Source organism: Myiozetetes cayanensis, unplaced genomic scaffold (assembly GCF_022539395.1).
Source record: "Myiozetetes cayanensis isolate MyiCay16 unplaced genomic scaffold, myiCay2020 scf59, whole genome shotgun sequence".
NCBI lineage: Eukaryota > Metazoa > Chordata > Aves > Passeriformes > Tyrannidae > Myiozetetes > Myiozetetes cayanensis.
In genome coordinates this window covers 152281-174241 of record NW_026087842.1, presented here as the reverse complement: position 1 = coordinate 174241, position 21961 = coordinate 152281, and the positions used below count along the sequence as shown (strand labels likewise).

General features: G+C 61.2%; 1 protein-coding gene across 2 annotated transcripts; it reads right to left on the bottom strand.

The window, feature by feature from the left end:
• Positions 1 to 1659: 1659 nt before the first annotated feature.
• Positions 1660 to 21262, bottom strand: SLC11A2 (solute carrier family 11 member 2). 2 transcript variants are annotated; one of them, XM_050334795.1, is made up of 17 exons: positions 21170 to 21262; positions 16507 to 16593; positions 14264 to 14412; positions 13052 to 13177; positions 12606 to 12725; positions 10978 to 11084; positions 10400 to 10470; positions 10246 to 10313; positions 9552 to 9707; positions 9200 to 9358; positions 8573 to 8659; positions 8206 to 8325; positions 7295 to 7444; positions 7047 to 7120; positions 6717 to 6870; positions 5540 to 5593; positions 1660 to 2536 (listed from the first exon to the last, which is right to left on the bottom strand). In XM_050334795.1, exons 2-17 carry the CDS (start codon positions 16541 to 16543, stop codon positions 2459 to 2461), a joined length of 1710 nt encoding a protein of 569 aa, XP_050190752.1. In that variant the 5' UTR covers positions 16544 to 16593; positions 21170 to 21262; the 3' UTR covers positions 1660 to 2458. The 2 variants fall into 2 exon arrangements, with proteins under 2 accessions (XP_050190752.1, XP_050190753.1); XM_050334796.1 differs by lacking the exon at positions 1660 to 2536 and having other exon boundaries at positions 3615 to 5593.
• Positions 21263 to 21961: the final 699 nt, after the last annotated feature.

Below are 21961 nucleotides of genomic sequence, written 5' to 3'. Positions count from 1 at the left end.
CCGAGGGGGCGGGGCCCAGGGGGGCCTTGAAACGGCCCACGGGCGCTGATTGGCTGAGCGGAGGCGGGGGCGGGGCCTGGAGGTGAGGATTGGCTGGGCCCAGAAAGGGGGCGGGACCAGAGCGTGTTTACCTCGAGAAGTGCCCGGGAGGGGGCGGGGCCTGCGCAGGACACGCCCCAGTGTGGAAGGGGTGGAGCCTTCCGAGACACACCCACGGTGGGGGAAGGGGCGTGGTTTGCGTATTGGCCACGCCCACTCTGAACCCCACCCCGACCCCACCCCCAGCCTGGAGCCCCGCCCCCGGGCCCTGGAACTTGAGTCCCTTTTCTGCCTTAATTAAATTAAATTAAATTAAAAAATTATTAATTTTGTTTAATAAGACAGAGAATTCTCGCTTTTACCTGTTTATTAGTTTTATTAGTTTTTAATTGAAAACCGAATAATTATATATTATTAATATATAATTCTATCTAAACGACATCATTATATTATTATATATTGTATATAATTAATATAACCAAATATATAATAATATATATTATGTAACCTAAAACAAATAATGTTATATCAATAGAATGTAATAGTTAATATATATAATTTCTTATAGGTTATTATATAATATATAATTACATAATATATAATGTAATAATTATATACAATGTACACATATATTATATATAATATGTAGACATATAATATTTATTGCATATATTATTATCTTAACCAAATATATAATTATAATTCCTGTTTTAACCCCCAATTTCTATTTCCCTCCAAATTCCCCAGTTTCCCCTCCGAATTCCTTCTTTTTCATCCCAGTTCCACCTGTTTCACCCCAAATTCCACCTCCTTCGCCTCAAACTCCTCCCGTTTCACACAAATTCCTTTTGTTTTCCCCCAAATTCCTATTTGTCTCCAAAGAAATCCCACCCATTTCACCCCAATTCCCTCCTCTTCCAGCCAGATTTCTCCTGTTTTCCCCCAAATTTCCACAAAGGAAAGTGTGTTTGTTTTAAGGAAAATCCGGGGGGTGAAAAGAAGAATTAGGGATTTTTCTTTTTAAGGACAACGCGGGGAAGGAGGATCCCGAATCCCGCGGGAAGGGGGTGTTGCTGCCGGGCCCGGGACGCTCCGGGGGTGCCCGAGGGGATCCCAAATCCATCGGGATCCCCTCGCGAGCCGCTTTACCACCGGAATCACGTCAGAGCCGGATCTTCCCGGAGCTGCTTCCTGGAGGTTGGATCCGCATCTCGCAATTCCCGGTTTCCCAAGGGGATCGTCCCCCCGGGATCCCTCGTGGTTCGCAGCCGCATCCCGGGGGGGGTTTCATCCTTCCTCGGTTAAGGAGCGGGACTCGTCCCGGGGCGATTCCAGGGAAAAACGGGGAAAAGCGGGAATTTTCCGGCCGGCGCAGGGAGCGGACTGGGAGCGTCCTGCTGGCAAACTGGGAGCGGACTGGGATTGGACTGGGCACGGTCTGGCCCGATGGGGCCGGGGGGCAGCGTCCCCTTCCCGTGGGTGTCCCAGACCACCCCCCAACCCCCCCCATCCCTCTTTCCCTGTTGCCCCCGCGCGTTCCCGAGGGGAGCCCAGCGGGAATGGGGCGAGCAGCGACCCCCGGATCCCCCGGCAGGGACACGGGGACGTCCCCAGTGTCACCTCCCCCAGTGGGACGGCTTTGGGTCTCCACCAAAAAACTCCACCTTCCCGGAGAATCCCGGCCGGGTCCGGCACCGCCTCGGACCTGCCTGCAGGTGCCACTGGTGCGATGTGGGCGCGGGAAAACCGGGATTTGATGGAATTCCTCGGGAAAACAGACTGGCAGTATAATTTTTATTTCTAAACCGGAGTGAAACTTGAAGAGAAAAGGAAACAGTTCCCTTTCCAACTGGAAATTCCAACCAACTGCTCCATCGCGTTCTCTGAGAGTTGCTGCTCTCGAACCCCTTCTGAGGGTTCATTTGGGGCTCCAGGAGCACCCAAAAATCCTGGGAATGCCGGGAAACAGCTCAGTCCCCTGTGCCAGCCCTGGCCCAAGGCCAGAGCTCGGCGGCAAACCTGGCTTTTAATGAGAATTCCTGAAACAGCCTGGAATATCCCCAGTTAGGGAAATCTCCCAAGGCTCAACGTCGCACCAACCCCGTGGGGAGACAGGGATGGGAATCCGGGAAATATCAACGGACCTTTCCCGGATCAGCTGTTTTGGGGCGGAAAAATGGGGGAAACGCCCCCTGGACTGGGGGGCTGGGCCGGGGTCTCCCCAAGCCCCGCCGGCTCCTCCCGATCCCGATCCCGCCGTTCTCCCGGGAATTCCGGCTCCACTCCTGCCGCGTCCCGGGGCTGTGCCGCGCTGGGGGACGGGGGTCCCGCGGCCCAGGGGGGGCCGGGGGGAGGTCTGTCCCGCCGCGCTGGGTGACAGAGGGGTCCCGGGGGGTCCGATCCGATCCCGGCGCCGGGATCACCTGGTGACGGAGGTGTCGGAGTCCACGTGTCCCAGCAGGAAGAGCTCGGGGCGGGCGGCGAAGCCCAGGCGGCCCTGGGGGGGGGAAGGGGACAGTTAGAGCCGAGGGCAGTTAATGAGCCCGGTTTAATGAAGCTCGAGCCGGGACAGGTTGAGGAAGCCCGAGGTCAGACGGGTTTAATGAAGCCCAAATCGAGCCAAATTTAACGACGCCTACACTGAGTCTGGACCAAGTCGAGACGGGTTTAACAAAGCCTGAATTAAGCCGGGTTTAACAAATTGAGCCCGATTTAATGAGTTGAGCTGCGCGGGGTTAAACGAAGCCGGAGCGGATCTCAGTTCAGTGGAGCCCGAGCTGAGCCCAGCTTAGCAAAGCCCGGGTGGGCACCGAGGTGGCGGTGCCGGTCACGGCTCCAGTTACCATCTGCACCGTTAATTAGTGCTCTGACCCAGCGCCGATGGGACCACTGCTAATTGGGAACGGATCACGGTGTTAATTGAGGGCGGGTCCCGGTGTTAATTGGGAACGGATCGCGGTGTTAATTGAGGGCGGGTCCTGGTGTTAATTGGAAGCGAATCTAGGTGTTAATTGGAAGCGAATCCCGGTGTTAATTGGGGCGGGTCCCGGCCCCACCCACAGCTCCGAGTCGATCCCTCCCCCCCCCGCAGCCTCAATTAACTGCTGCTCCAGCTCAATTAAATCGGAGCGTGGATGAGCCTTAATTAGCACCGACAGCATAGGCGGGTTAATCACGGGAGGACGCTCCGAATCCTCGGGATGAGCCGGGATGATCCCGGTGTTAAACGGCGCCGAGCCCGGGCCGGGCGGGGGGAGAGGGGGAGGAAAGCAGGGAAAAAAATTGGGAGTTCGGTTTTTCGGCGCAGGGAGGGGTCGGGCCGAGCAGGGCAGGAGGAACGTGCCGTGTCCTGGATCCACTGAAGGAATTCCAGCGGGAAGGCCGGACCCTCCGCTCTCCCGGGGATGACACGGTCACAGCGTGACCCCGGGAGCGAATCCCGCGGGACGGGACGGGACGGGACGTGCCCCCCCACCCCGGGAGCTCGTCCTGCTGACGCAGCTCGGGGGGCTCCACCACAGCCAGGAACGGCCGGCGCTCGGAGCACACCCCAAAAAACGACCCAGGAAGCCGAGTTGGAAAAGTCTCCAGTGTTTTAATGGCGAAGGGGGGGTTCACACAACTGGGGACAGTCCCCAAATTAGCGCAGCGAGGAGCGGAGCCCACGGACAGGGGCCCGATCCAGAGGCTCTGCCACGCAGTCAGTGCTTCAGCCCCGAGAGCTGACCCCTCCCAAACCAACATTCCCGATCCACGAACGCCAGGGGGTGGGTACAGCAGGATTCTGGAGCCCGAGTCCAACCCGTCCCCTCCCACCCCTGAATTCCCAGGGATCGTGGCTGTTGGGTTGTGGGAATGGGTGTAAAACACTATAGTGTTACACTACAGGGTTAAATCCTGCTGGAATTCTGGGATAATGACCTGAAAACTGGGAATCCATCATGTCCTAATCCTTGCTCCCGTCAAGGGGAGCCACAAGGCTCAGCTGGTTTGAGGAGGGGTGGGAAAAGCGGATACAATCCTGTCCCTAATTCAAGTGTTTTCCTGCTGGGCTCTGGGTGTTGTCACCCGTGCCCCTGGAGCATGTCCTGGGCCCCAGGGAATAACCCCAGGCCTTGGGCGGCGATGGATAAAACCCTCTGGAAGCTCCAAGCAGGAAGGGGCTGCCCCGATCCTGGGAGCCAGCCAGGTTTGCTCACGGGAGGGAAGAAATCCCTGGATCCCAAAATGGCATCAGGGCAGCATTCCCGAGGGTTGGGGACTTTATTTCAGAGAGAATTCCCTGCCTGGGACAGGGGGCACAGGGCAAGGCTGATGGAATTACAAGGAAGCCTCATTAGAGTGAGGGATGGAGCCCCTGGCACTGGCCAGCCCTGATCCAAGGATCCCAAATAATCCAGGGCCAGGCAGGTTGGGAGCTGTGACACCCACATGGGAGGTGAGCCCCTCATCCCCACCCCTTCTCCATCCTGCAGATCCATAAAGCATTTTGGGATCTAAACCCATGGAGCTGTGCCTCTGCCATGCCTCCAGGTGCACAGAGAAGGGAGTTCCCCTAATTACCCCCAATTTCCATGATCCAGAGATCCAAAGCCACCCCCCCAGGCAGGATGAGACTCCAACCCCCCCCTAGAGCTGGAGGTCTGAGAGGTGCCCCATTCCCTCCATCCCAATCTGTTCTGGTGCCCTTTGGGTCGCATTCCCAGCAAAGCTCCTCCCAAAAACCCCAAAACTCATTAAACACCAGCAGGAAGTGAGATGGAGGAATTTAAATCCGGGAAAAGCGGGAGCAGCAAGGAAACCCCTGGAAAAGGCTCCTGGAGCTGATTTTGAGCCGTAATCCAGGGATTTTTGAGAACTCCACGAGTGTTTCCACGGGTCACGGGGAATAAAAGTCATAAAACCATAAATAACCACGAACTCGTTTCCTTTGCTGACCCCAAAATCCCACGTGTGGGGCCAGGAAAAACCAGTAGTGACGATACCAATGCTGAGGTTTCCCATCCTCGGGGGGGTCCCCACCGGGAATGGGAAGTGTTTTCCAGTGAAAAAGGACCAAATTCGGCCAGGCCAGGGTGGCAGAGGTAGATCTGGCTGTAGTGTCACCCCGGTCCCCAAATGCCACCCGAAAGGGGGGATTTGGGGTTTTTCTGTAGCTTATCCGCCTGGATTATCCCGGAGCGGCGCTCCCGGGAGTCAGTGTTGGTGCTCCGGGGGCTCCAACGCCCCAGGATGAGGAATTTTGGGGGGGAATTTAAAGGATAGTGAGGACAGGAGGGCTCAGGCTACTCCCCACGTGCCCCCCCTCAACCCCGGGGGGGATTTGGGGGCTCAGCAAAGGAACAGCAGCAGGATTCCGGCAGGGCTCCGGCTCCTCCCGCGCGTCCTGCCCCGGGATTGCGGCTCTGGCGGCTCCGGCGGGGTCCGGGACCCCCTTCCCCCGTTATTTGGGGGTCTGGGGGGGCGGCGGCTCCAGGTGCAGGGTCCGGGTGACGCTTACCGTGTTCCCGCAGGCCAGGAAGGAGGCGCCCAGGGCGATGAGGCACAGCCAGGTCTGCGGGGACACGAGGGGACACTCAGGGAGGGCACAGAGGAGGGGGACAGGGGCAGAGTGTCAGGGAATTGTGGAATCAAGGCATGGGTTGGGGTGGAAAAGCCTCTGGGATCGTTGGGTCCAGCGCTGGCACCAGCACTGCCAAGGCCACCACTGACCGTGTCCCCCAAGTGCCACATGCACACAGCTATTAAATCCCCCCAGGGACACGGACCTCTCCCTGCCCTGGGCAGCTGTGCCAGGGCTGGACAGCCCTTTTCAGAAGGGATTTCCCCCAAAATCCAGTCTAACCCCTGCCCTTGGGGCCGTTTCCTGGGAGCAGAGCCCGACCCTCCTGTCAGGGGGTGTTGGGCAGTGAGAAGGTCCCCCCTGAGCCTCCTCCTCTCCAGGCTGAGCCCCCCCAGCTCCCTCAGTTCTCCAGCCCTTTCCCAGCTCCATTCCCAGCCCTGGACACACTCCAGCCCCTCGGTGTTCTGCACTGGGGACCCCAAAGCTCAGCTGGGGTGGGGGTGAAGCTCCACCAGCGACCCCACAGAGGGATCCATTGGGGGATCCCTCCCTGGATCAGAAATCCAGGGGGTGAGTGGGGTCCCTCAGGGTCTAAACTGGGACCAGTATTCGGGAACAGCCTCCCTGGGGACACACAGGGGGTCACATGCAGGTGACACGGAGCTGAGGGACAGGTGACAGCCCAGAGGGGGGACCCACAGTGGGGGGGGTGGTCCTGCCCTTCTGCCTCCTCAGGTGAGACCCCACCTGCAGAGCTGCCCCCAGCTCTGGGGCACCAACACAGGGGGGACGTGGAGCTGTTGGAGCAAGTCCAGAGGAGGATTTGGGGATGGAATTCCCCCCTGCGAGGGTGGGGGAGGCACTGGCATCGATTTCCCAGAGGGTCTCCCATCCCTGGAAGTGCTCAGGGCCAGGCTGGGCGGGGCTGGGAGGTGTCCCCGTGCACAGCAGGGGGTGGGACGAGATAACCCTTCAGGTCCCTCCCGGCCCAACCCACGCCGTGGTCACTCCACGCTTTTCCCCCTCCCTGACACACAGGCAGGGACAGAAGGGCCATGTGAGATCCCAAAGTCCTCTCCCAGCTGGGAGGGGGCCCAGGGGGAGCCCAACTCACCAGGTAGGCCACGAAGGACAGGTAGACCACGCTGAGCACGGCGGCCCCCACGTACAGCCCCAGGTTGTGCAGGTCCCTCACGTAGGCCACCACGAAGTACATGTTGATGCAGCAGATGAGCAGGATCAGGAGGCCCCCGGCCACCTTCCAGAACCTGGGGGCGAGGTGAGACAGTGGGGTGAGCACCGTGGGGGGATAACCCAGGCCAGGAGGTGACCCAGGTGAGGAGATGCCCCAGGCCAGGGGGTGTCCCAGGCCAGGAGGTGTCCCAGGTGAGGAGGTGCCCCAGGCCAGGGCCAGGTGTGACCAGGGGGCTCCCGTGGTACTCACAGGCCGTTGGCAAAGTCGTGCATCACGCTGGGCAGGCTGGTGAAGGTGAGCACTGGGATCAGTGCAAAGGGGAGCTGGAACAGGCAGGAGAACAGGGAAGAGTGAAGAGTGGGAATTGCCCTGATTGTCAGGGAGCCCTGGAACGGTTTGGGTGCTCATCCCCACCCCTGAGCCCCATCCAAGCTGGCCTGGAGCCCCTGGGGGCTGCAGGGCTGGCCCTGGGGCTGGGCTGGGCTGGCCCTGCTCACCTGCAGGCTCATGAGCACGTTGAGGAAGTCGTTCATGCCCGTCAGGTGCTCCACGTCCTGGAAGATGGCCACGAAGAGCGTGGGGGTGATGGCGATGGAGCGCGTGAGCAGCACCCGCGCAAAGCGGGACCAGCGCAGGTTCAGGAACCCCTGGGGGGCAGAGAGAGGGAGAGGAGGGGCTGAGCAGTGAGGAGGGGGGGATTCAGGAGCAGCACAGAGCCAGGAACCCCTGGGGGGCACAGGGTGGGTGAGGGGGTGAGATGGCAACGAGGGAGGGTGAGGAGGGAGGGAGGAGTGTGGGGGGAGGAGTGAGCAGGAGGACAGAGCAGCGACGAGTGAGGAGGACGGGACACAGAGCAGGGAGTGTGGAGCACGCAGGGAAGAGTGAGGAGTGAGCAGTGAGGAGTGCAGAGTGAGGAGCACAAAATGCAGAGCAAGGGGCACAAGGCGAGGAGAGGGCAGGGGCTGAGGGGCAGGGGGTGAGGAGCAGGGGCTGAGGAGAAGGGCTGAGGAGCAAGGGGTGAGGGGCAGAGGGTGAGGGGAGGGGGTGAGGGAAGGGGTGAGGGGCAGAGGGTGAGGACCAGGGCTGAGGGGCAGGGGGTGAAGGGCAGGGGGTGAAGGGCAGGGCTGAGGGGCAGGGGGAGGGGTGGGGGCAGGGGGTGAAGGGCAGGGGCTGAGGGGCAGGGGGTGAGGGGGTGAAGGGCAGGGGGTGAAGAGCACAGGCTGAGGGGCAGGGCTGAGGGGCAGGGGGTGAGGGGCAGGGGCTGAGGGGCAGGGGGTGAGGAGCAGGGACTGAGGGGCAGGGGGTGAAGGGCAGGGGGTGAGGAGCAAGGGGTGAGGAGCAGGGGCTGAGGGGCAGGGGGTGAAGGGCACAGGCTGAGGGGCAGGGCTGAGGGGCAGGGGGTCGTTACCTCCATTACAAACTGGCCCGAGTAGGTGCCCGTCATGGTGGAGCTCTGCCCGGCCGCCAGGATCCCGATGGCCCAGATGTAGAGAGCGGCAGGGCCGAAGTAACAGCCCAAAACAACGCCCTGGAACAGGATGGGGGGGCAGCTCCGTCAGCTGAGTGAGGGCTGGGCTCAGGGACCCCCAGGATCTCTTCCCTCCCGACTCTGTTTTCAGACCCTTTACTGGTCCCAGTCCCCAACGCTTCCACTTTACCCAGAAGCAGAAGCTGCCACCAGACAGGGCCACCAGATGTGGCTGTGCCAGCCCAGGGACACCAGACAAGGCCACCAGGACGTCCCCAAGCCATTGCCCCTGGGGACACTCACTCACCCCCTTGTATATGTCCACCTCCAGTGTCTCGTTGTTGTTGGGGAAGAGCGAGGACTGGGGGATGCTGGAGTTGGCACAGACCTGGCTCTGCAAGGGCACAGAAGGGCAGGAATCAGGGAATGGGCTGGGCTGGAGAAGCTTTTGGGATCACTGGGTCCAGAGGTGACCCCAGCACTGCCGAGGCCACCACTGACCATGCCCCAAGCTCCACATCCACAGAGTTGTTAAATGCCCTCAGGGATGGGGACTCCACCTGTCCTGAGCAGCCTGTTCCATGAAGGAATTTTCCCTAAAATCCAACCTAAACACCCCCCAGCAGCCTTTTCCTCTCGTCCTGTCACCTGGGAGCAAGAGTCTGACCCCCCCCTGGCTCCCCCCTCCTGTCAGGGAACTGCAGAGCCAGAAGGTCCCCCCTGAGCCTCCTTTTCTCCAGGCTGAGCCCCCCCAGCTCCCTCAGCCCCTCCTGCTGCTCCAGCCCCTTCCCAGCTCCGTTCCTGGCTCTGGACACGCTCCAGCCCCTTGAGGTCTTTCAGGGGGCCAAAAACCTGACCCCGGGATTGAGGGCTGGGCCTGAGCTGTGCCCAGCACAGGGAACAGGCCCTGCCTGGGTCCCCTGGTCCCACTCACCACGTCAGCGTTGGTCTTGTTGAAAAAGGCCTCGGCGAAGACGGTGACGACGAAGATGTTGATGATGAAGGACACGAAGAGCGCGATGCACGACTCGATGAAGAAATACTTGTTGGCCTCCCGCACCTGCCGCTTGTTCGAGCGATCCACCTGCCTGGACTGGGGGGGCAGGGGGAGGGCGTGGGAATTCACTGGTTATCCTTGGAATCAGGGCTGATTGGAGCGATGAAAGCGACGCTGGGACACAGATCGTGCCCCTCGGGTCCCACACCCCACAGCGCTCCTCTGAGGGGCTTTTCTGTGTGTCCCCCCACCCCCAAAGTGGGGCCCTCCCCACACCCCAGGGGCTCACCTTGACCAGGGCAGAGTGCAGGTACATGTTGTGGGGCATGATGACAGCGCCCACGATGCCCACGGCCTGCTCCAGCTGGGGCGTCCCACAGTCCTTGCAGTAGGGGATGAACAGCCCCTGCAGCACGTTCTGCTGGTTGGGCTTCACCGTGATGTACTGGGGACAGCAAAAGGGGGGGGTTTGGGGTTGTGACACACTGGCTGCTCCATGTGGCTGTTTTGGTGAAACAGTGGAACCACGACGCTGACTCAAATCTGCCCGAAACGGGGCTTTTAAGTGTCCATCAGCCGTGTCTGGTGCCGATTTTGGGATCATAGGATTGAATCATGGAATCGTTAGGGTTGAAAAAGCCTCTGGGATCTTCGGGTCCAGCGCTGGCACCAGCACTGCCAAGGCCACCACTGACCGTGTCCCCCAAGTGCCACATCCACACAGCTGTTAAATCCCCCCACGGACAGGGGACAGCCCTTTCCAGAAGGGATTTCCCCCAAAATCCAGCCTAACCCTGCCCTTGGGGCCGCTTCCTGGGAGCAGAGCCCGACCCTCCTGTCAGGGGGTGTTGGGCAGTGAGAAGGTCCCCCTGAGCCTCCTCCTGTCCAGGCTGAGCCCCCTCAATTCTCCAGCCCTTTCCCAGCTCCGTTCCCAGCCCTGGACACGCTCCAGCCCCTCGGTGTCCCCTGCAGGCAGGAGGTACCTCGTATCCGAAGGTCAGGGCCATGATGGTGATCAGGAACCCGAAAAACGCCTCCAGCTTCCGCAGGCCTGCCAGGAGGAAAAGGCCCCCGGTCACCAACCCGAGAAACCCTCAATCCCAGACTCAATTCCCAGAATTCTGAGGGGGAAATTACCGTATTTGTCGAGGAAGAGGAAGACGAAGGTGTCGGCGATGGTGATGAGCACCCCGCCCCAGAGCGGGATCCTGCGGGCGACAGCGGGGTCAGAGCCCACCCAGAGCCCCAAACACCCTTCCTTTAGGGCTTTTTTGGGGTGGATCTGCCTGTCCAGGGGTTCTTCCCAGCCTGAGCAGGGGTAGGGCTTTTTTTGGGTGGATCTGCCTGTCCAGGGGTTCTTCCCAGCCTGAGCAGGGGTTGGGACGTGCAGGGAGGTGACCCTGTGAATCCTGAGGGAAACCCCCTGTTCCAGTTCCCTTTCCCACCCTCCCAGCTCAGAGGACGCCTCCCCAGGAATCCTCCATGGGATGTGGAGCTTGGCAGGAAGCTGCACCCCAGCTGTGCACCAGGCAGAGCTAAAACCACCCCAGAGCCCGCGGGCCCCACGGTGGAAATGCAGCCCCGGGGGCTGAGTCAGCATGAGGCCTCGGCTGGTGGGGGTGATTCACGTCCTCAGAGCTGAGCCAGGGGATTTATGGGCTGATGGGGCTTTTGGTTCCCCTTTCTCCTCGTTTCCCACACAACCCCCAACTCACTTGCCCACGGAGAGCAGGTTGATGGCGATGGCCGAGCCGATGACCTCCTGCATGTCGGAGCCGATGATGGCGAGTTCCACCATCAGCCACAGGATGATCCGAGGGAACTGGGGGGAAAGAAACACCCAGTGCTGTGAGAAACGGGGGAAAACGTCCCCTCCCACGGGGCTGTGGTGACCCCATGTGTGGGAATGGGATCCTCTCCCTGCCCTGGCTGTTCAGGATCGTCCCTACAGCTGCCCTGGGGCTGCAATCCCAGCTCCTGTGGAGGATCCGGGTCATTGTGCCACCCCAATTCCTGCCCTCGACATTCCCACTGCCAGAGCCAGACGTGGCATCTCCCTGTGTGGGACACACTGGGAAGGAGCCCTGGGAGATGTTCCAGGTGGGATGAGGAACACCCAAGGGCACAGAGACCAGATATCCCCAGTGTCCCCACAGCCCTTCCCAGTGCCCAGGGCTGGGACATTCCCAGTGTCCCCACAGCCCTTCCCAGTGCCCAGGGCTGGGACATCCCCAGTGTCCTCACAGTCCCTGCCCAGGCCAGCCTTGCTCATCATCATCATCAGACCTTCCTTGCACAAGCTTGAGGAATTCCCAAGCAGAGGATGGAACAGCCAGGGAGTGGTTTTGACCTAAAGGGCTGTTTCCTTGGGATTATTTCAGTATTCCTGCCCCAGGAGGCAGATGAAATCCCGGATTTTATTCCCGACTGGCAAATGCCAACATCCCTCCCCCTCCTCCTTGTGCATCCCAAGGTGGGACAGCACTGAGGGACCCAAAACACGCTCCCCCTGCCCCAGGAACAGCTCAGGCCCTCAACGAGCCCTCCCAGCACCACCAAGGACACGGGGCGGGGGGTTCACCCACCTTTTGACCTCCCCCCCATCTCCTCCAGCCCCCCAGCACCTCCTGAGGACCCAGGGGAGGGTGTCACCCACTGACTGAGCCCCCCAGGACTTTCCCAGCACCCCTTGGCACCCCTGAGAACCTGGGGGAGAGTGTCACCCACTGTATGAGTGCCCCATGCCCCCCACCCCCCCAGGACTGTTCCAGCACCCCTTGGCACCCCTGAGAACCTGGGGGAGGATGTCACCCACTGTCTGAGCCCCCCCATGCCCCCCAGTACCCTAGGACCATCCCAGCACTCCTTGGCACCCTTGAGGACCTGGGGGAGAGTGTCATCCACTGTCTGAGCCCCCCATGTCTGTCCCAGCACCCCTTGGCACCACTGAGGACCATAGGGAGTATGTCACCCATTGACTGATCCCACCACACCCCCCACCTCCCCCCAGGACTATCCCAGCACCCCTTGGTGCCCCATTGGCCCCCAAGGGGGTGTCACCCACCAACTGAGCCCCCCACCTCCCCAGGACCATCCCAGCACCCCCTGGCACCCTGTTGGCCCCCGTGCGGGTGTCACCCACTGACTGATCCCCCCATGCCTGTCCCAGCACCCCTTGGCACCCCTGAGGACCCAGGGGAGGGTGTCACCCACCATCTGACTCCCCCATGCCCCCACCCCCAGGACCGTCCCAGCACCCCTTGGCCCCCAAGGGGTGTCACCCACTGACTGAGCCCCCCAGGACCGTTCCAGCACCCTTGGCCCCCCAGGGGGTGTCACCCACCTTGTGGTACTGGCGGTTGCAGACCTCAGCCAGGTGCAGCCCGGTGACCACGCCCAGCCGCGCCGCCAGGCGCTGCAGCAGCAGCCCGATGAGCGTGGCCAGCAGCAGCACCCACAGCAGCTGCGGGACAGGGGAGCGTCAGGGCCGGGGGGACACGGCCACACCAAGGCACAGGAGGGTGGGGACACACACAGAGCCACCCACAAGGCCCACCCCACACCCCCAGTTCCGCGTCAAGAATCCCCACTCATTGACATTTTTAGGGCAATTACACACCAGGAGCTGTGTGGGATGGGATGGGATGGGATGGGATGAGATGGGATGGGATGGGATGGGATGGGATGGATCCAAAGGGACGCAAAGGCAGGATCCCAGAGCCTCCCCCCCCAGGGTGTTCCCAGTGCCAGCAGCCCCAGACTCCAGGTGGGATGGGGGAATCCACTGACCTTGAAGCCGGCGACGGCCCCGGACTGCAGGTCAGACTCGATGTTGCCGGGGTCCAGGTACGCGATGCTCATCAGGAACCCGGGGCCCGTGAACGCCCACAGCTTGCGGAAGCTGAAGCAGGAATGCTGTGGGGAAAGAGGGACACGGGCAGGGCCCTCACTGACACTGCAGAGAGCAGCTGGAGAGTCAGCCTGAGCCTTAACTCCATCCTAAACTGGTCAGCCTGAGCCTTAACCCCATCCTAAACTGGTCAGCCTGAGCCTTAACCCCATCCTAAACTGGTCAGCCTGAGCCTTAAAACCCTCCTAAACTGATCAGCCTGAGCCTTAACCCTGTCCTCAACTGGTCAGCCTGAGCCTTAACCCCCTCCTAAACTGATCAGCCTGAGCCTTAACCCTGTCCTGAACTCCTGTCTGATGCTAAATCCTATCAGCCTGATGCTTAATCTCATCCTACACTGATCAGCCTGAGCCTTAACCCCATCCCAAATTCTGCCTGCTCAATAATCCTGTCAGCCTGATCCTTAATCCCCTCCTAAAATCCTGCCTATTCCTTAATCCCATCCTGAAATCCTGCCTGTTCCTTAATCCCATCCTAAATTCCTGCCTATTCCTTAATCCCATCCCAACCCCTGCTTTAGGATGTCTGGTCCCAATCTGAGGAGTTTGGGCTCAGACTCCAGGACAGCCAAGGCCACGCTCAAGGAATCTCAGGGGGCAGTGGGATCCTCCCTCCCCAGCAGCCAAAAGTGGGGGCTCCAGCCAAGGCCAAGAGGCACCCACGGCCCTGGGCTGGGACAAGGGGACAGTCACAAGGCCAGCCAAGGCTCCCGCTCCCTGATAAGGGAACACAGAGCCCAGGTCCCTCCCTGGGGTATGACAAGGCCTTTCCCTGCTCCAAGCAGGAGCCAAATCCCAGGGGATGAATCATTAACAGGGCCCTCACCCCTCTGCAGACCACAGGAGACACCTCCCCCCCCTTCCCTCCCAAATCTCCACCACCCTCCCCAATCCAGGAGACCCCTCGCTCTTTCTCTCCCCAGTCTCCATCTCCAGGTCCCCCTTCCCAGTCCAGGACAAATCCATCCCCTCCTCTTGCATCCCCCCATCTCCAGACCAGCCTTCCCAGCCCGGGCTGGAAGGGGAAGTGGTGCCCATGGGAATGACTCAGGTGCCTGAGGCAGATCTTCCCATGGGGATTTTCCCCCTCACCGTCTCATCCTCGGGGATTGGGATCTTGCTGTCGAAGTAGGTGGTGAAGGGCTCGTCCTCGGTGTCCTCGGGGGGCTGCAGGGGGCTCCTGCTGCTGGAGATGGTGCTGACCACCCCCCCCAGTCCCCTGGGCTCCCCGGAGACATCCTCTGCAGGGAGAGAGGGAATGGGAAGGGTGAGAATCCCTGGAAAGGCAAGAAATTCTGGCAGGGGCTGGCAAGCCCCACGGGCAGAGCAGAACGAGCCAGCCAATGCTAATTAGGTGATAAAGAGATAATTAAATCAAAATACCCCCCACTGCTGCACCCCCCAGAGCCTGTGGGGCCCTCTCCCACCCATCCCAGGCTGGAGCCAGGGATTTCTTCATTCCAGCTAATTTTAAAAGCCCCATCTCAGGACACAATGTGGAGTGAGGGCAGTGCCAGTGCCCCTGTAATGATTAACCAGGCTGGATGACCCAGATTCCAGGGAAACCTGGGGCTGCTCCTGCACCACCATCCCAGACTGTCCTGGCTGGATCTCAGGGACACACAACGTCTGGAAGTGAGGGACAGCTGGGAGACCTCACACAACTTTCCCCCCAGGGAGAGCCTCCCCTTAGAGAATTCCAGGAGTTTCAAAAGGTAAGGAGTGAGGGGAATGTCTAGCAATGGACACACACATTCCCACATTCCAACCCCAGCCCCCTGCCACCTCCAGCCAAAGTCCTGATCCTGAGCCTGCACTCATTCCTGATCCCAATCCCATACTTACTCCCAATCCAGCACTCACTGCCAATCCAGCACTCACTCCTGATCCCAATCCCATACTCACTCCCATTCCCAATCCCATATTTACTCCCAACCCCAATCCCAATCTCATACTCACTCCCAATCCCAATCCAAATCCTGCACTCACTCCAATCCCAATCCCAATCCTGTACTCACTCCCAATCCCATACTCACTCCTGATCCCAATCCAGCACTCAGTCCCAATCCCATACTCACTCCCATTCCCAATCCCATATTCCCGATCCCAATCTCAATCCCATACTCACTCCCGATCCCAATCCCATACTCACTCCTGATCCCAATCCCATACTCACCCCGATCCCAATCCCATACTCACTCCCGATCCCAGTCCCAATCCCATACTCACTCCTGATCCCAATCCCATACTCACCCCGATCCCAATCCCATACTCACTCCTGATCCCAATCCCATACTCCCGATCCCAATCCCAATCCCAATCCCATACTCCCGATCCCAATCCCAATCCCATACTCCTGATCCCAATCCCAATCCCATACTCCTGATCCCAATCCCGATCCCGTACTCACTCCCGGTCCTGCCCTCGCTCCCAGTCCCGCTCTGTCTCCCGCTCTCCCCACGGGACATTTCCCAGCGCTCTGGGCTCGGACAGGGCAGCTCTTTTGCCCAACTCTCCTCTTACATCACCCCGAGCTCCTCCTTCTGCCGGGGCCTCCCAGAAACCTGCCCGGCCCTCATTTACAGACGGCTCTGGAGCTGCCCAGGTGCGCAGGGATCCCTGCCCAGCACATTCCTGCCAGCAATCCCTGCCCAGGCCGGGCTGGTTGGGCTGGTTCAGCCAGGCTGAGACCCCGGGGGAGCTGTGAACCTCCTGCTGGGATCACCCCAGCACCCTGGGGCTCATCCTGGCACCCATCCCAGCACCCCAGGGCTTCTCTGGCACCCAGGACTCATCTCAGCACCCAGGGCACCTCGGGACTCATCCTGGAGCCCAGAGCTCATCCTGGCACCTCCTGAGACTCATCCTGGCACCCTGGGAGTCATCCTGGAGCCCAGAGCTCATTCTGGCTCATCCTGGTCCCCAGGACCCATTTCAGCAGCCCGGGGCTCATCCTGGCATCCCGGGACTTATCCTGGCATCCTGGGGCTCAGCCTGGCACCTTGGGCTCATCCTGGTATCCCAGAGTTCATCCTGGCACCCCAGGACTCATCCTGGAGCCCAGACCTTATCCTGGAGCCCAGAGCTCATCCTGGCCCCCAGGACTCATCTCAGCACCCTGGGGCTTATCCTGGCACCTCAGGACTCATCCTGGCACCCCAGGACTCATCCCGCTATCCCAGGGCTCATCCTGGTATCCCAGAGCTCATCCCAGCAGCCCAGGGCTCATCCCAGCAGCCCAGGGCTCATCCCAGCAGCCCAGATGGGCCTGGAATTAAGGACAGGGATGAGGATGAGGGGGCAGCCCCCCTGCCCCGTGCCCGCTCCAGCCTCACCGTAGGACGCCTTCCTCTCCATGTCCGGGTTCCCCATGGAGGAGCCTTTCCCCTGCTCCAGGGACTGCTTTATACTGGACACATTGGCTGCAAAGGAGAAGGGAAAAATCCTGTCAGGAAGGAGAGCCAGAGCTGGCAGGAGAGTGGGGGCAGCCAACAGCTCTGGCAGGGACAGATCCACTTCCTGGACCCTTTTCCAGCTCTGAGAAACCTGGCAGGGATGGACTCGCTTCCTGGGCCCTTTTCCAGCTCTGAGGGTCCTGGCAGGGATGGGAGGGGTAATTTGAGCTGGGAAAGTCCCTCATTTCCCCCACCAAAAGGCCTGAGAGGCACACACGTGGCAGGAGTGTCCACAAGCAGCTGGAGCTGGTTGCAAAACTCCAGTCCAGGAAACAAGGGTGGAATTTCCTCACTGTGGAAACCACATCCCATCCCCCCCCTTCCTGGTGCTTATGGCACCCACAGCACCCTCCAAACCCTCCCAGAACATCCCCACCACCCCTCAAACCCTGCCAGCATCCCCTCAGCTCTCCCAGGCATCGGGAAGTGGGTTAAGGGCAGGTTTAACTCCTTCATCATGATCTGGCTTTAAATCCAACCCACGCAGGACTGAGCCAGAATCTGGGCTGGGGCTGGGACTGGAGCAGGAGGGAACCAGAAACTGGGATGGGACCGGGAATGGAGCAAGAGGGAATCAGAAACCGGGATGGGGATGCAGCAAGTGGGAGCTGGGGATGAGCTCTGGAGGTTCAACCCCCTCAAGCCCCCAAGGACGAGCCAAAGTCCCTCAGTTTGGTCTGTAAAGCACTTAATCACTCCTCAAATCCCACTGGATTTGAATGGGAGATTTCCATAAAACAAAGGAATACTGATTCAGTGAGAATGCAAAAGAAGATCATCAGCCAGGGATTCGGTTTTAAGTGATTTGAACCAATGTTAGGGTTTTAAAGATGAATTCCCAGTTTCCCAACCAGCCCCAAAGGTGGGTTGTGACTGAGCCAGGTGCTGAATTCACCCAAAAGATGCCAAAGTCGCCTGAGAGGTGGGGAGACACTGCTGTTGTTGGGTTTCCATCCAGACCCACTCCAGGTCTGGAGTGATGACTCCAGGGGAATGTGGGGACTGACCCCCTGCACCCCCAAAATCCCACTCAGGCACAGGGGGGAGTTGTGTTATTCCCCCACTTTAACCCTGAGTGTTTGCACAAGCATGTGGAGTTATGGAATATTGGAATATTCCCAAAAAGATCACCGAGGTCACCTTCTGGCCCTGCACAGGACACCCCAAAAATCCCCTTGGACACCCCCTGCCCCTTCCAGGCTCTGATCACCCCAAACCGCCCCAGGCCGTGGGGAGAAACGGGAGGAAACACCTCTAGGAGCTGGATTTGATCCCTGTAGATCCCTTCCAACTGGGATATTCCATGACCTCCTGCCCCCTCCCAGCCACAGCCCCAGCAGTTTCCCCCTGAACCGGGACCATCTCCCAGCTCCGACCCCACCACTTCCCCTCTTTGTCAAGCGCCAAACCCCACAGGTCCCACTAAAACAAAGCCCTGAAGTTCAGCAATAAGCCCCCTTTTCCCCAAAAACTGTGACCCAGGAGCAGCCTTACCCTGGCAGGGAGTCCTTTTCCCCAGACTGTGACCCAGGAGCAGCCCTACCCTGGCAGGGAGCCCCATCAGGACAACCCTGAGGGAACGTTCGTTACGGACCCACCTCAGTATCTGCCCCCACACCGGCCCAGGGTTGGGAGGGGGCTCCTTATCTGTCCCAGCAGCTGCTGGGCTGGGAGATGGACCCACCCCCAGCACAGGGAACGTGTCCCATGGGTGCCTACAGAGCCTCCTGTGGGAGGGCGACCCCAGGGACCCCCACCTGGCTGCCCCCTCCTGTCCGGCAGGGGTGGAGGGGACAAGGTCCCCCCTGAGCCTCCTTTTCTGAGCCCCCCCAGTCCCCTCAGCCACTCCTGGTGCTCCAGCCCCTTCCCCAGCTCCGTTCCCAGCTCCAGCCCCTCAGTGTCCTGCACTGGGAACCCAAAGCTGATGCCAGGATTGGGGGTTTGGCCCCAGCAGTGCCCAGTAAGGGGGATGGCACTGTCCTGGTCCTGGTGGCCATGCTGTGGCTGCCACAAGCCGGGTGCCTGTGGCCTCCTCGCCCACCTGGGCACTCCTGTGCCCTTTCCCAGGCATGGGCTCGCCAGGCTCTGCCTCCTGGTGCTCAAACCCCCACTGGGACCCCAGTGCTGTGACACCCAACAGGCCCAGGGCATTCCCGGGGGAATATTCCCTGGAATACCACAAGCCCTGAGCAGAAGAACATCACGAGGTCACTCCACAAACCCTCCAACGTGGTGCTGCTGTCCAGGCCTTCTCCACCCACAGAGCAAACAAGGAGCAGGGAACAACGGGGCCCTTGTTCCACCCGCCCCTCCCTCCAAACCCACTGTCCAACGGGTCCTTCCCACAGCCACGGGCTCATCCTGCTCCTGCTCCTGCCCTGGGGGCACAGGAGCAGCCTGGCCCCGTGCTGGGAGCAGTTCCTGCCATTGAGGTCGTGCCTTTGATGTGGGGCTTTGAGCCGGGGCTGGTTCCTGCAGGGCAGGCAGGATCCTCACGGATCCTTCTGCAGCAGTTTTGGGGCCAACACCTCGTTTTGCTCCACACACAGAAACCCTGTGGGGCGGTGACGCCCCTCACCTGGACACACTGACCCCTCAGTACAGCCCTTCCAGGTGATGTCCCACTGGGAGCCCCCCAGACTGGCATGGACAGCCCCCCATCCCAGCAGAGGTAACTGGTGAACTGGGTGGTGATGGTGCTGGGTAATGGTTGGACTGGATGATCTCAGAGAGCTTTGTCAACCTCGATTCCCCGATTCCACCCCCCTGACCACCTTCTAGGTGTCCCCTGGCACTGGCACCACCAGGGCTGGGACCTGGAAAACCTTTCCCTCTGCACGGACCTGGCGGGGTCCCCCTTGGGGAGCAGCACAGGGTCCATCCCTGTGGGGTTCCTGCCCCCTCCCTCTGCCCCACTCCTGCCCACGGCCTGAGAGGACAAAGCCAGCAGCGACCTCTGCTCCTCCAGCACCAGGACAGGTCACCTGCCCACACCTGAACAGGTCAGACCAGCTTGTTCCCTGCCCATCCCTCACCCCATCCCGCATTCCGGAGCCGGGATATGCCCGGGTGCAGGAAGGCACCAGGGGCTGAGCCCTGCCCTGCTCACCTGGGTGTCCTCTCCAGGAAATCTGGGGCATGACCTGGTTCTTTCTACGGAAACAACCCTTGGCAGGGAGGAGCAGCTTCCTCCCAGCCCGCCCCAGCTCCTGGATTTGGGAGCCGAGCGTGGGACGTGCAGCTGACGCTCACCTGAGACTGCGAGAACTTTCACCACCTGTAATAAACCACCTGTGTCCAACCCACAACGACGCGGGGCCGTTATTCCACCACCGGCTGCACCGTCCCGCTCTCCCACGCCTCGGGAGCTCGTCCCAGGGCTCCCGTGGCCGAACCCCCTCCCAGCGCTGGGGGGGCCGGACCCCCTTCCGAGCGCAGCTTCACCCACAGCCACGCGTGGACCTTGGCCGGGGCGGGGAGCCGGGAGAGCAGAGCCCTGTCCGGACACGGCGACATTCCACCCGGGAGAGCCTGCCCCGGCGAGACGCAGAGCCCATCTCACCAGCCCCTGAACTGCCCCGGGAGAGCAGAGCCCTGTCCGGACACGGCGACATTCCCCGAACTGTCCCTGGAGAGCAGAGCCCTGCCCGGACACGGCGACATTCCCCGAACTGCCCCGGGAGCACCGGCCGGACTCACCGTCCGCACCGGGACACGCCGGGAGGCTCCGGAGCTGGGAGCGGGCACCCCGAATGGGGGATGTGCAGGGACAAGGACACGTGTCCGGGAACCTCAGCCCGGGCAGGATGAGCTCCGTGGGGCTGCTGAGCCCGAGGACGCTCCATGGTTGCAATGCTGGTGATCCCAGAGACCCCAGGGTTCCACGGCTGCGACCCCGGGGATCCCAGAGATCCCAGGGTTCCACGGCTGCGATCCCGGGGCTCTATGACTGAGATCCCACGAGTCCCGGGGCTCCATGGGTAATCCCAGGGTTCCATGGCTGTGACCCCGGGGATCCCAGAGATCCCAGGGTTCCACGGCTGCGATCCCGCTGCTCCCGGGGCTCCGTGGCTGTGCTCCCATCGCACCCCAGACCCGCTGCAGGGTCCCTGCACCCCCCGCACCTCGGAGGGGCGAGGGAAGAGCCTGGGGGGCCCCAGGGCCCCCCCAAACCCCAAAGAGGAGCCCAGAGGACGAGACTCGGTGCCGCCGCCCCCGCGCTGCCCGCAGGGACCCCCGGGACACCCCAAGGTCATCGGGGGTCCCCGAGCCCCGCGATGGAGGGGGGCAGTGCCCGGGGGGCCGCGGGAGGCCCTGAGCGCTGGGGTGTGTGTGGGGCACAACAGCTCCAAGGCCCCCCTTGTAACCACCCCGGGGTCCCGCAGCCCACCCAGCAGAACCCCCCGGGCAGGACTCCCCTCCCCCAGAACACGCGGGACCCGCCCCCAAGGCGAGATCCCCCCGCTCCAAGGGGAACCGACCCCGCTCCAACGGGGTGGGACCACCCTCGGGAGTCCCCCCCACCATTGCCCCCATCGCTCACCGGCCCCGGCCGCCCCCGGCCCCGCCGCCTCCTCATCCCCGGCCCGGCCGGAGCCGCGTCCCGGCGCGCCGAGCGCGTCACGGGGCGGGACCGGGGAGGGACCGGGGGAGGGACCGGGAGGGAGCACCGGGAGAGGGACCGGGGATGGCACCTGGGCTGGGCCCCCGTGCGGGGGGGTCACCTTGGAGGTGACAGGACCCCGGTGCCGTCCCAGTATGGGGGGACAGGGGGGCCTTGACACCCCCGCGGTCCTGGGGTCTGGGGGCCCGCTGTGCCCCGCTGGGAGAGGGCTGAGCCCCCTGAGGCTCCAGGAGGGTCCCAGGACCCCAGTGCAGTCCCAGTACGGGGATCGGGGGTAGAACCCCCGTTCTGGGTTGAAGCCAGTGGGGGATGTTGAGCCCCGGGAGAGTCCCGGGACCCCGCGGTGGTGATGGGGGGGCACAGCAGCTGCAGCACCTCCTGCTCCCACTCCGAGCTTCTCCCAACAGCCGCTCCTTCCACCCCAAATCGTGGATCCCTTTGGAGCCCAAGAGCCCCTCTGGGACCCCCCTTGCCCCCTCCCCCCATCCCACCTCCAGCAGCGCTTTTGGTACCAAAATCCCTCTTTTTTTTCCTCCCAGTTCCCAGACTTTTGGCGCCCTCCGGTGCTGTTTCCCTTTGACTGCTCCCATCTCTCCCAGATGGGATTGCTCCCTCTCTCTCAGAAAACCCCGTGTTTTGGGGGAGAACGGCCTGACCGGGCTTTTCTTTCATTTGCTGTTTATTTTTCCAGAGGGAAACGCTGCTCCCGCC

What these genes read in the sequence shown, in the direction of transcription:
- SLC11A2 (XM_050334795.1), bottom strand. Translation starts at nt 16,543, where the DNA reads ATGGGGAACCCGGACATGGAGAGGAAGGCGTCCTACG. An exon ending in GGAGAGGAAGGCGTCCTACG is followed by an intron (nt 14,413 to 16,506) that starts GTGAGGCTGGAG and finishes CTCTCCCTGCAG; the next exon opens with AGGATGTCTCCGGGGAGCCC. An exon ending in ACAAGACCAACGCTGACGTG is followed by an intron (nt 8,660 to 9,199) that starts GTGAGTGGGACC and finishes GTGCCCTTGCAG; the next exon opens with AGCCAGGTCTGTGCCAACTC.